This window comes from Corylus avellana, chromosome 8 (assembly GCF_965113065.1).
Source record: "Corylus avellana chromosome 8, dhCorAvel1.hap1.2, whole genome shotgun sequence".
NCBI classification, from domain to species: Eukaryota; Viridiplantae; Streptophyta; class Magnoliopsida; order Fagales; family Betulaceae; genus Corylus; species Corylus avellana.
In genome coordinates this window covers 3,469,671-3,484,120 of record NC_142497.1, presented here as the reverse complement: position 1 = coordinate 3,484,120, position 14,450 = coordinate 3,469,671, and the positions used below count along the sequence as shown (strand labels likewise).

The following is a 14,450-nucleotide window of genomic DNA, read 5'->3' as shown; positions in this document are numbered from 1 at the left end:
GAATGAATATGTAAATAAATGAATAAAATTTCTAAATCTTATTTGAAATCATTCGGGGGAAAAATATATGTTTTTTTTTCTCTCTAAATATGATTTTTTAAAGAAAAATTCACATACTCCTTTTAAACTACTATCAAATTGACAATATTTTTCTCAAACTTTCAATTGGGATAATATCTCCCCAAATTACTAAAAAAAAATTGACACCATCCCTAAGGACAGGAAAAAAAAACAAAAATACTCCAATAAATTCAGAAAATAAAATAAAATAAAAACAATAATTTTTTTTCTTTAAGATTTTAAAGAAAATAAAATAAAATTGCACACCCCAATTTTTTTCAGTTTTTTTTTTTTTTTTTAATTATTTCATTAGAAAGGACATTGAATTTTTTTTTTTTTTTTTTTTTTTTTTTTTTGTAGTTTAGTAGAACACTGTCTCAATTGAAATATATATATATATATATAGTATTTAAAAAAAAAAATGGTCTGATGGTCATAAGAATGGATTTTTATCAAATTGCTCCATAAGATTCAAAAGTTATTAAATTTTTTTTTTTTTTTTTTTCTAATCAAAAGTTATTAATTTACTCTCAAAGGTTAAAACCATTATAAAATAGATCTTGTCCACCGTCCCTCGATGATAACAATTTGAATACTAATATATCACTTAATTAAGGAAATAAATATTGAAATTTAAAAAATAATCAGAAAGTTAACCTATTGATGAGAAAGGTAATCGGTGATATTTGATTATTTTTGTGGGTTTGTTCTTGTGATTTTCTGTTGTTGATGCTATGTTTGGCTAAAAATGGGTATTGGAATAGGATTTGAAGCTGTCGATTTTGGGTTCAAATTGTTGTGGGTTTACTTATGATTTTCGATGGTTGGTCCTTTGTTGTTGGTCGAGAATGGGTGGAGAAAATTTTTAGGTGTTGTCCTTGTTTTTGGTTAGGGAACCAAATAGTTACAAAAAATAAAAATAAAAACGCGGTTTGAGTTTGGTTAAATCTGACCCTTGAATTGTTAACTGCATATGTGTTGTAGTTTAAAACTACACGTTATTGTAGCCTGCAAAACGCAACTAAATTACAAAAGTTTTCTGGGTTCCATTGTATCCATTTGCATACCATTTCTGGTAGAGATAAATAATTTATCATTGAAATTCATTGACATTGTAAGACACTTAAGGAGCAATTTCGATTTTCTGCCTCTTATTTTTCTTTACTCTTGCTGTGAGGGAATCTAGGAGCCAATATTTAGGCTGCAGACTGGTTGTTCTACAGGATTTGTTGAATATTTCATGGTTCAACCACAATCCCACCTCCCGTGACTCAATCATTTCACCTGAAAATCTTGGACAAATCAAGGCTTGGATGTTTGATTCCCTTTGTTGTTTTGCACCCTATATATTATTGAAAAGGCAAAACAAATAGAATAATCGATTGAGAAGATTACAAGGATAAGCACAATGAACAGTGAGGGGTATAAACTATGAATACTTGAACACAAAAGGACATATTTTTGGTCCTGGATGAATGGCAAAAGCACTAAGATTAGGGATAATTTTATAAACTCCTAAAGTTACATAAAAAAAAGAAAAAAATCTTCAAAGATTATTCTTTTGGGTGTTATAATCTGCTTGAGTTTTGAAGATTAACTTGGATGATGGAGACCAGCTGTTGATATATATGACAAGGTTTCCTTTACTTCAGGAGCAAAAACCTCTGCACTCACTCCCTTTTCCAAGGTACCCATTATAAACATTTTTTTTTTTTGCCATTTTCTTGTATATCAATGGAGAGCCCCAATGATTTTTCCTATGCGAGTGAACCCACCAGCCCAAGTAGATGCAGCCTAGAGAGCAAGATGTACTTCTACAGTGTGCCAACTAGTCCTACCTGCAGAGGGGTAAGTGCTTCATTTGGGTTTGAAACTGAGCCTCCATCACCAAGAACATATGAAGATGCCACTTCCTCTTTTGGTGATGATTTTGAATTTGAAACTAGTCGCCGTTTCAGTGTTGAATCAGGCCAGAATTTTGAGAACCCATTTGATCATCAGCAGCAACAAGTGCAGCGTGGGAATTCCCTTCCTACTGCTATGGCATTTGCTGATGAGCTCTTTTGTGATGGCAAAGTCCTCCCACTCGCACCTCCTCTCAAACTACCACCGCGTCTTCGGAATGTCAACAACAAGAGCAGCAACCAAAGCTCGGCGGCGTCTTCCCCTCGGTCTCCGAGTTCGGTTATTAATAAGCTCTCGTTTTCTCGCCGGAGCTTGTGGAATGATGATTTCGATCCATTCATGGCGGCTTTGGAGAATGTTAGGGAGGAAAAGAGAGGGAAAACACGAGGCGACAATCGTAGACAGGCTCGGTCGCTTTCACCATTTCGGGCCACCAGACCACAGCAGTCCGACGACTCGGTGGGCTCAAGCTCACCTAAGCTAAGGGAGCCCAATAGCTTGGCTCAAGTAGGTCAAAGCCCAAAGAAGTTGGAGGAGCCCAAGGGGTTGTCATTTGCAAGACAATTGAGGCTTGTGAAAATAGACCATGAAATGCCCACCAAGCCCAGTTTGGAAGCAGGAGAGAATGCTAGAGAAAGTGCAGAGCATTGTATAAGTAAGAGCAAGAGCAAGAGACAGAAAATAAGGAAATTTCTCTTCAAGAGTGCATCAATGAGGGAGTTAACTGATAAAAACAAAGTAAGGGATCAAAATACAGCATCTTGGAAGGCAAGATTTCTGAGGAGATTTAGCTTCAAGCCTGCAGGGTCAGCCCAATTCAATGGGGATATGAGGGTGGCTAAAGTGACCAAGATGACTTTGATTCAATACAGACCAAAGCTTCTTATGTGCATGGGTTTTGGGGCAAGGTATGTGAATTGAATAGGCCACAATTGGCCCGAGGAGTTTCATTTCTTTCAAATTAGGTCGAAGAAAATTTTTTCAACCTAATAATGATAGGTGTATTTAAAACATGTGATTATCATATGCTCAAAAGATACTTGTCAGATTAACATACCAAATTGATTTAGATCGGAGGAAAATTTTGTCCTTTCAAAATATTAGTGTCTGAATATTTGTATGGGACAAATTTTATGTTGTGCTTTTCCTATTATTCTTATGGTAGCACTTGTATCAATTAAGTGGGCTTTTTATGGGAAATTACAATGCTTTTTTTTTTTTTTTTTTTTTCCCTATTCTCACTGCCTATTAATTGGTAATTCAGTTAATTTAATTCACAATACAAAGCTAAAAGGGATTGTTTTGAATTTGATTAAGGAATTCTTTGAAAACTTGTCTTGAAATTAGAGGAGATTACAATGCTAAAAGGGAACCTCAAGGGGGCCTTAATTATGGAAGTATTTTCAACTACCTTGTGGGATATTATGATTAAGGAGATCATATATCCAGCATATTAATTAGCACATGCATGCGACCTCAGAACTCAATAATTTCTTTGTATTTGATTTGTCGAGCATATGAACTTAGAGATTGGAATTATATTCATAAATTTCTTTTTATTTGGTAAGACTTGAGCATAAGATCCTTCGCAACTTTACCCAACTCCTTAAAATTTAGGCTAAAATTCACATTTTCGCACAATGGGCAAGGGCTGTATTTAATAAAAAAAAAATGCATAATTTTAAGGGTTAATAACTTTTTTGGTACTTGGGTTTTTATATTTTTATTTTTTCACTCATAAGTTTTAAAACATGACAAATCTAATATATCAGATTTTGAAAAAGACCGAATCACCACCTCCGTTAATTTCTGTCCATCCCAATTAACGGTAGTCCACGTCATCTGCTCTTATATCGCGACACGTGTCCTAAAAATAATATTAAATAATAAAAATATAAAATAATAAACCTTAAAAAAAAAAAAAAAAATCTATGGGGGTGGCCAAACCACCCCTTTTGGGGGTGGTTCGGCCACCCCCATAGAATTTTCAATTTTTTTATTTTTTTGGGTTTATTATTTTATATTATTATTATTTTTAGAACACATGTCGCAATATAAGAGCAGATGATGTGGACTGCAGTTAATTGGGATGGACAAAAAATTAACGAAGGTAGTGATTCGGCATTTTCCAAAATCCGAGGTACTAGATTTGTCATGTTTTAAAACCTAATGAAAATAATAAAAACATTAAAACCCAAGTACCAAAAAAGTTATTAACCATAATTTTAAAAGGTAAACCACAAATTTACTAAACTTTTAATTGTATCTTTAAAAAATACACTTATAAACTACGTTTTGAAATCACTATTTTTTTCAGGCTACTAAACCAAATGGATACTTTGATCATCCAGATATTTAGCATCATAATTTTTTTGCTTCCTTTTTAGCCAAATAGTATAGTATTAGATTAGGCTTGTCCTCCTTTAAAAGTCTCATAGTGCAAATTTCCGTGCACATGTTATTACTAAGTGGGCCGGTTTCCATCTCGATTTCAAAAATATTCTCAAAGAATCCCTCATTCTCTCTTCCATCTGAATCGGGAATGGAAAATATCATTCATTGTAACCCTTATTTCCCTATTCAATTAAAAAAATGGAAAAATGTTCTAATGGTTAGTGAGGTATTGAATTTAATGAAATCGTTTTCAGAGGTTGAAAAGTTATTAATTTACTCCTCAAAGTTAAAATTGTTATCAAATATATCATTTCATATATGATCCACCTTTCATTAAATTTTTAACAGTGTTATCACGTCATTTCTAATCAATAAATGACATCTATCTCGTTTAAAATAAAATATAAATAAAAAATAAAAATTTATTAGGCCACCACCAAATTGGCCAAAAGGGTTGGTTGAACCTAAGGCTGTCGGACCACCCTTATAATTTTTTTTTTAATATATATTTTTATTAAGTAGGATACATGTCATAACAAAGAAACAATGGAGGAAAATATATATATATTAAAAAAGAAGAGCACAGGTGGCGGGTCAACGGTCATTCCATACAGGACTCTGTTAAGGGTGACAGCCTTACTGCCATAAGTTTTCTAATGTCGGCCGTCTCAAACATCAGAGTGATTTCTTGTTCCACAAGGAACTTCCCTTTTAGAAACCCTAGGAGAGAACTTCACATCATTCCAAATTCCAGGTTTTTCTCTCTTTGCAAGGAAAAAAAAAAAAAGGATGGGGAAAGGCTCAGAGGCAAGCAAGTTCGATGATTTCATTGACAAAAACTACCCTGAAGAACTGAGAGAGGTAGGGAGAGCGGCATTGCTTTGCAATTCCATAAGGCACATGATATTGGACAAGCAAACTGCTACAACTTTGGAGGCACTGAAAAGAAAGCATAAGGCAGCAACAAAGCCACGAGAATCTAGCCTTCCCATTGAACCCTATAACCCTCCAGAAATCCCACCGGTACAGAGCCTTATTAGCCTCATTGGAGCATGCTCAAAGCCTTTCGAGAAGCAGCTGACAGATAGTGATATCAGGGATGATCAAAGCAGGTTGTCCATGAACAAACAGGACGTCGAAAACTTTCTCCTGCCATTGTTGGGTGGGGATGAAAATATTAATCTGGGAATTCCTGTCACCACGTATGACTTGGAAGGCAAGGCATACCCAATGGTGTTCAAGCAGTGGGCGTCCAAGATTTACATTCTCACTGGAGGGTGGAAAAGGTTTTCCCACGAACATCATCTGAGCAGGCATGAAGATTTTGTAACTATCTGGATGTTCCGCCATAATGTCACCGGCAACCTTTGCTTCGTCATCTCTTCCAGAAGATTGCCGGTGTTTGAGCCCATCAAGAGGAGAAGGACGACAGCACATAATTGAGCAATGGACTGGCATGGAAGGTATGCAAGTAGGGTTCTTTATGAGTTACTAAAAATAAGTAGTCAGGTTGTAGGTTGGGTAAATTACTAGCTAATTCATGGTATGTTGCGTTTGCAGTAGGAATTAATTAGTGGGCATATTGTCCATAGAGTGTTTTACAATATGCCAGTGGTAGATTTTGAATGGTTTTGCTGGGAAACGCAAATATATATGTAATCTTATTGGCACTCCTAACAAGTTATATATGTTTTTTTTTTTGGTATTTAGCAAAGAGCCTATATGCCATGTTTAGCTTGTTCATGATTAGGAGGTGATAATTCGTACTCGCGTGTTGGATTAAGTCTCGTTAAAGTATAGATATAAGACTATATAGATTAACTATAACCAAGTTTATTTAATTAAACAAGTAAGGCTCCTCAACCCTCATAAGTTAATTTTGTGTTGGATTTATGTCGGATTTATAGGTTGTGTTAAAAATTGCCCATCCTAAATATCGAGTATCGGGTTCGAGTAATATCGAAGCGTGGATATAAGATTATTTAAATCAACTTTAGTCTAACCCATTTAATTAAACGGGTCAGACCTTTTAACCCTAACTCGCTAATTTCGTGTTAGATTTACAGGTTAGCCCGCTCTATTTGTGATGCATTTTCATGGTTGTTTGTTTGTGTCTATACATTGATAGCAGCACAAATAGTTTGCTGGCACATGGTTGTAGGTTTGTGTCTCTACATTGATAGTAGCACAAGTAGTTTGATGCTCTAGCCAATGAATCAATGTACATGAATGGTTCCATCAGATTTTAAGAATACGTTTTTCTTATGAACAAAAATTCTTGGCATCTGAAAAAATCTGAGGCTCCTCTGTTAACTTAGGCGACTCTGCTTTAACTTATTTTGCAAACTAAGCATGATCAGGTATTGCTTATGATCATGCTATTTTCAGCATTGCAAAAGGAAAAAGTCTGATATGCAATCACTGACTAGAGACCATGAAAATTGAAGGGGCTTTACTATTCTCTTTTTATGATATTTCATCATTATGCTGGAAGTATGAGTTTGTCCTTTGTTTTGGTGTACTTTGTTGTAGGGCTGAGCAAATTACCGATTAACCGACTTTCGACCGACACCGACCGTTACCGACTAAATGGCGGACAATAGGCGGCATGATTTTTTTTATTCCGAATTTTTCGGTTCGGTAGGCGGAAGAGGTTTTTTAACCGAACCGACTTTACCGACCGACTTTCGACCGACTTTACCGACAAATTTGCCACTTTTCCACATACCGACTTAACCGACACCGACTTTACCGACTTCCGACCAACACCGACTTTACCGACCGCATTTGGTTCGAAATGCGAAATAAATTAAAATTTGACGGAATAAGTCGGTGAAATAACCGACTTTACCGACATTGTCGGTTCAAAAGGCGAAAATAAAAATTTTCTACCGAAACCGACATTACCGACCGACGCTCAGCCCTACTTTGTTGTTGTCTGTTTTGAGATTTTGAAATCTGTTTCAAAATCTTGGTTTCTGCTGGTTTATTGCAAAATTGTACAGAGGTATAGTTGATGTTATAAAAATTGATACTGATTCATCCAAAAAAAATACAGAGTTTGGAATTAACTTATCTTTACCGACAGGCTCACTACCTGTCTACGGACACTTGGATATTACTAGTGTTCAAGTTCCATTCAACTGTTTCGGTTATTTTGACATGTTCTTGTCAGTTTGTCATGTAGAAGTGGGTACCTGATAAACTCATCTATGTAGAAACTTTGTCTGTAAGGTATGTATCTCTGATTTTGAAGCTTCAAAACGGGTGCGCACAAACGAAGAACAGATCAACGGTATATTCTCATGGTTTTCTTGTTGTTTTTCGCAAATTAGGTTGTTGGAAAATTTTACTAACTCAGCCTTTAAAAGTGTCATGTGTTCCTTAATATGTAAAAAACATGTTTTTTTTTTAATACTACGTATTTCTCACATGCTTTTTTAATAGGATTAAAAAAAAAATGCTTCTCAAATTCTCAAGGAACACATGATACTTTCAAAAACTTAGTTGAAATAATTATTACAACCCAATCTATTGGAAATTTGTCCTTTTGGGATTGGCCTACCAAAAAAATCCTATTGATTGCTTAGGGAGTAGATCATAGCAAGAGGAGAAACATTAATGATGACACAAACAATGTACAGTTGGGGGTTTTGATTTTGTGATTCTCAGAAAGTTGGGGCTGATCTTTTTCTCTAAAAAAATAAGGGCAAAAAGTTGGGATTCGAGAGAAAGCAGCTGCTCTAGACACATTGAGAAAATGGGGTCCTCGTCAGTCCTTCAAGTGAGTATACAAATCCGAAGACATCAATAGGGGAAGCCAATAAGCCATAATGGTGGCGTTTTCAATACCATTCAGCATGTATTCTTTCATCTTCATCGTACTCTATTAGCTACTTCATCTGTTTACAACTTGTAACAAAAAAATTGACTCCAGGTTGAGGAGGTTTTGCAGCAATCCAGGCATAAAAAGCTTCTTAATTTCTGGGTGATTTATATTTGAGAGAGAGAGAGAGAGAGAGAGAGAGAAATTGATGCTATAAGATTTCAAAGCTATCATTCTTATGTTGTTATCCCAACCAAAAAGGATGGGACTATCTATTAAAATACAATATATATCATGGGGGTAAATATTGTACATCAATTTGGCGTAAACAGGAGGCAATTTTCATGGATTGGCATTTCATGAAACACCCTGAAATCTCCCAGAAGAAAAATGTAAACCTTAAAAAGGAAAACAAAGGGAGCATGGCCTCCACATCCATGCAACTGAATAAGAAGCTGGTTTTCAATTTCTGAAATCCACTTTTGCGAAGTGAAAATTCAGTTAATTCATTTGATACAGAAGAATGGGCCTCTATGTTCAATGCGTGGGGATGCAGTAATAACCCTTTCAATACAAAGGGTGTACTATTCCAAGACTTCTGCCGGCCAAAGCCGCTTCCATGTGGAAATCTCAACTTCATTCTTAAGCTTTCTGATTCCTCCATAAAACCCATCTGCCTCATTTCCCTCTTCCCTGTGGTCTTTCCGGTCGACAGTCGCACGTCTCCACTGTGAACCAGGGGTGTACTGATTGAACTCCAGCACCACATTGTCTGTTGGCACAAATTGAAGGTTACAACTTAAATTAGCATCCAGTAAACAGCAAGGCATTTACTGCTGATATTGTTTCTTTTGCTTTTTTCTTCCCTTCCATACACTATTTATTCTAAATTTACTATTACAATAAAATATTCTTGTAATGGATATTCATGAAGCACCAAGCTGAAATGCCCTTGGCTGTAAGGAAAGCTTAGACCCTGTTAAATTCTAATTTATACCCAGTAAATCAAAATAAGCAAATCGTTAAAAAAACAGTAAACCAAACCATCCTTGAGCAGATGTTTTTAAGGTTTTTTTTTTTTTTTTTAAAAAAAAAAACAGTGTATGTAAACCCTAAAAGAGGTTTCACCTGCTTGAAGTAGACTGATTTGCTTTAACACAAAAAGCTATACCACTTTGTCAAGTGGCAAGTTGCAAGCAGAAACAATTTTGCTACTATTTTATATTTTATTGATCATTATTTCCTTGCTGATGATTTGTTGCGGTCATGGAAAAAAACACAGAAATTTCTTGTGAAATGAGTGGTAGATGGAAGTTACTTTTGAGGTGCAACTTGATTAGAGAGCACCTATTGGTAGCCAATTAACATAAATGAAAAAAAAGGCGGCTAACAATGACATTATATAGCCCACATAGCAAGGAAAAGATTTCTAACAGGGCAAAAGACAGAGGAAACCTTGAATTCTTGCAGTGTGGTTGGCCACAAATATTCCACTGAGACAGAAGTTATCATAGTGTTGGTGGAAACCATGACATGCTGACAGGGATATATGTTTTGGGGACCAACCAAATAGCATAAATGGCGGTCCAAATATTGAAAAATTGAATTCAAGAAAGGGACCTTGCCTAAACTGGTGTGGTCTGTGAAAGTATACTTCACATTCATGCCATCCACATTTTAGAGATGTCATTGGCTTCTTGCAAGACTAATAACAAAATCTTACACATTTTTACCCCCTCCTACCCATCTTTCTCTCTCTCTTCCACCTTTTTCCTCTAAAGACTCATAAATAGAAGGGAAATACAGATGCAAGTAAAAAAGAAAGATGAGATCAACTCACCGCTATGATGACAACGGCAGTAATTTTCATTTCCATCACACAATTCCAAGTGACCTACGATACCATACCACCAACCTGCAACATATGGAACCTCTTATCAAGCAGTGAATATATTTTATAAATGATGGAAGAATAATTTTAAAATATAATATTCATTATTTATTTTGTATGATCATCAGGCGTGGCGCCAGCCTCTGGAAAAATAACGGGATTAAGCTTGAAAAAGTATTTTTTATAGGAATTAGGTTTAACTACTTTCTAGTAGCATGACATGTCAATTGGTATTTCCCCAAACTATATTCAATCTTCCTTGAAGTTTCTTACAAGGACTTCTTTGCTTCTATCCATCTCCCACCAACCCAGATTATATAACAAGAGAAATAATAAAACAAAGAAAAAGAATCTAGAAAATCAAAACAAGTAGCCACCCAATATTGAGCTAGATAAAATTGACAGAAAAAGTAAGCATATAAATGTTCACTGCAAGGAGATTTGTGTGAGGAACAAACCATAAGGGAACTCTTTGTTTCTTCTCCACTGAATCTCAATGTGATCGCCAGGGCGTAACTCACTCAAACAGTCGGAGATGTGAAGATCGTGTGGAGGAGTATCAACAGGTGGTGCTCTTAGCCTTTCCCACGGCACACCATTCTCAATAGCAACTGGTCTCCTTCCATGAGGTGGATACCTGCAATAGACAAACTCTTTTGAAGTTAAAACAAACCACCCAGATGAGAAAAAACCACATATTATCATCTCCTAATCAAACTATCCCAGAGTTATACATATTGAAAAAACAATAGAATTACCCAAAATCAAGTCCGAAGAAGGCTATTTGTCCAATTACCTGGCTTGGAAGGTGTCAGTGCGCGAATCATAGCTAACTTCAGCATCATAGCATGACAACATAAACCCAACATGGCCATTCTACAAAAAAAAAAAAAAAAAAAAAAATCCGAAATTGGTTAAAAAAACTGGTGACCAAAATATGAACTTGAAGCTGAAAGAAGCTTTATCATAGCCGATACATATAACAACAATCAATACCTCGCGGTTATAGACCTGAGCAGGGAACCAGAATTTGCCAGTCTCAAGAGCAAGATACCAAGCCATGATGGAATCGACAGGTAAAGAATTTCTCCGCCTGCTGGTATCATCAACCTTGGACTTAAACAATGAAAAAGGCCAACTGAGAGCTAGAAGCCTCATCAGCCCCTTCTGCTTGCCTTGCTTTACATAGTTAGAATCTGTTTTCGAAGCAAGATACCATTGCCACTCTCTGTAAGCAGCAGGGCCGATTATTGTGTCCCATTTCTGTTTCATGTGCTTCTCCCAAAGGTGGTCGCTCTTGCATCTCTCCCTCAAAGAGCTGCAAACACCAGCCGTGCTACAAAGTGCAGCCGGAGGCAGCCTCTCAAGAATGCATTCCAAGGCCAACTCAGGCAAGTCCAACACCGACATCTGTCCGGTCTCCTCAAAGTTGTCTACTTTGGGACTCAGACTCTTCTTTATCAAAGACATTTTGTACGGAATTAGAGAAAGACGGCTACTTAAGAGGGAATTCTTTATCAACTCGGGTATGGAAAAGAATGATAAGTCTTTCCAAAACCAGAGGGACAACAATCTCACCTCATTAGCCCATGGTGGGAGCGGTTTGAGAGGCGTTATAAAGAGGATGAAGGAGAAGCAAGTGATCAAGAAGTAAAGTAGCATTACAAAAAGGGACTACTATTTACGGGTCAAAAGAGGCTCGCTCATCAGTGTGAATATGGCGATGTCAATGGAGGAACCAATTATGTAACAAGCAAATGGCAAAATAAAGAGGAAACAGAATTTCGTTTCACTTCCTTCTCAACCACCTAAAAATAAACAAGCAAAGAGGATCTTCAAACAACTTTCAAATATGGGTTCTTATTGGCTCGACGAAAGCCCACCAAACCCCAACGGTGGGCCTCCTCATCAAAGTTTAATCGGACTAAAGGAGGAGAGCAACTATAGACACCTCAAAGGAACGAACTTTGGTGGGAAGTCACCTCAGCCAATCCAATCTAGAAAGCAAAGGAAGCGAAGAGCTTCTTCTCCCTCTTCTTTTTTCTTAAAAAAAAATGGCCCCCCAAAAAAAGGAACCCAACCGTACAGACAAGCTCAACAGCTGTCATACAAAGAGAGGGAGAAGAGTAAATGGGTTTGTACCAGATGCTTAACAAGAAAAAGAGGGGGGTTGTATTGGATGAACCCAGGAAGCCAATGAAGGTGGGGCACTCAGATCCGATATGGCTTTTTTCTGACAACTGGAAAACTTCGAATCCCAAGAAAATGATCAAGATAAGTCTAGATACAAAGACCCATATCTCCAAAATCTTTGAATTCCTGCTGAACAAACAAATCTTTTTGCAAATAATAAGGTAGAGAACAGATCTAGGTTGTTGGGGTTGAAGCACAATTAGGTGCACCCAACCCCTCAATATCTCTATAAACTAATGGAAAAGACTCCAGAAGTTCAAGACAAAAGCACCTTGTGGAGGGGTGGTTATGGAGGTGAGGAGGAAGAGAAGATAAAGAGATTGATAAAGAGGATGATGATGGACGTGAGGTGTTGGGTCCCTCCCACCTCAGTCCAACAGATTCTTCACCACGGTCACCAAATCCTCCTCCACCCACAGACCTTTCAATCTCTCTTTCCCTGTTTCCCTCTCCCCCTCTCTCTCTCTCTCTCTCTCTCTCTTAGGCCGAATACCAAATAGGTGGTGCACAAACGAGATTGTGAGAGTGGGGAAAAAGAAACTAACATTTATGTCACTGATTGGGCGGTAATAGTTAAACATCTTTTTGGAGGGTATAATTGTGTGGTCATAAAGAAGAAAAAAAACAATACCCGTTTTTCAACTCACTAAGAAAATCCATACTAAACAACGTACGGCAAAAGGAATCGCGAAGATATCAATGGTGGATAATAGCTTAGAGATATATTCTGGTGTGTCGTCAACTACTTACAATCAAACGTTGTCACCACCCAAATAACACCACGTGGCGTCTTCTCTACCAATCCCTATCTCTAAAATCTCTGTCACTTTCTTTCCCTTCTTTTTTTATTTTTTTAATAAAAGCTAAACCCAACACGTTACTCCAAGAAAAAAAAAAAAAAAAAGCATATTTTTAAGAAGTCACGTTTCTAATAATTTAGAATGATATATTGATATGATTCTAAATTATTAGAGACGTGACTTCTTAAAAATATGCTTCTTTTTTTTTTTTTTTTTTTTTTTTTTTTATTTGGATGTATGCAAACTTTATAGGAAAAATAAAAAAAATACATGAATATTATTAGCTTTGCTCTATTTGAGTTAGATTTTTTTTTTTTTTTTTTCTTTCAATATAGCATTATATCACTTATTAAGTTGTTCACTTACATACCACGTGTACACCCGATGTTTGAGTTAAATGAGATCAAGTTATGATTATTCAACATGATTCGAATAAGACAGGTGACATTTAGGACTGACAATTTTGACACTACCCACGAACCTAATACGAAATTAACGAGTTAGAATTAATGGGTCATTTAATTAAATAAGTTAGATTAGAGTTTAATTGTCTAGTCTTATACATGAGTAATGCTATAAGTATTCCTATAATTTTTTCAGAGTCATTCCAGATGTGATGTGACTTTTAAAATTACTGTTAAATTTAAGATGTGATATATTAATGTTTGATCTATTAGTAATTTTAAAAATCACAATATATTTGAGATGACTATAAAAAAAATCTAAAAAGACTTATAATATCACTCCTTATGCACATATCTCAACACATTTCAAACCAAACCGCAAACACGTGAATACATATTGTTAGTGTTAAATTCAAGGGTGGAGTTCTTACACGTCTACAAAAACTATCATTAATGATTTTATGTTGTCACTTTCATAGAAGACCTAGAAACGAATATTAGGTTAAAATTCAATCTAAAATCATGACATTAATTGCAATGCTCTTATCACTTGATTGTGTGATAAGCATGGAATAATTAAAGATCAATTATGATAAAAAAGAAAAAAGAAAAATGAGAAATGAGAAAATTTTAATGGACACAAATTTTCTCCAAATTAATTTGGAAGAAATTTTATTCAACCTACGTTGATAGTGACAAGTGTCAATCAATATTTTTGAGTTTCTAAAAAATTTAATGTTTGAATTTCTAGACTAGTGGAATAACAATAAATGACTATTAAAATATTAAATAAAACACGGACAGAGTTTTTAATAACATGTGAGATGCATATGAGTTTTTAATATTATTTATTCCAACTTTTTCTTTACTATTATAAAAAAACACGTGCATATTATATGTTCAAATGACATGTATCATTTTTATAGACTGAGTTGAAAGATGTTCCTCCAACTCAGTTTGGAGGAAAAATCTATTCA

The 14,450-nt window shown here is 35.7% G+C and overlaps 2 protein-coding genes across 2 annotated transcripts; one reads left to right on the top strand and one right to left on the bottom strand.

Moving 5' to 3' along the window:
- Positions 1-1,794: 1,794 nt before the first annotated feature.
- On the top strand, positions 1,795-2,886 carry LOC132163877 (uncharacterized). The gene has a single exon (XM_059574256.1). The coding sequence runs from the start codon at positions 1,795-1,797 to the stop codon at positions 2,884-2,886; it is 1,092 nt and encodes a 363-aa protein (XP_059430239.1).
- Positions 2,887-8,380: 5,494 nt separating this feature from the next.
- Positions 8,381-12,802, bottom strand: LOC132163605 (F-box protein At2g32560). Its single transcript, XM_059573953.2, has 5 exons — positions 11,073-12,802; positions 10,873-10,952; positions 10,535-10,713; positions 10,026-10,100; positions 8,381-8,957 (listed from the first exon to the last, which is right to left on the bottom strand). The coding sequence occupies exons 1-5, from the start codon at positions 11,736-11,738 to the stop codon at positions 8,770-8,772; spliced, it is 1,188 nt and encodes a 395-aa protein (XP_059429936.1). The 5' UTR covers positions 11,739-12,802; the 3' UTR covers positions 8,381-8,769.
- Between the last annotated feature and the right edge of the window lie 1,648 nt (positions 12,803-14,450).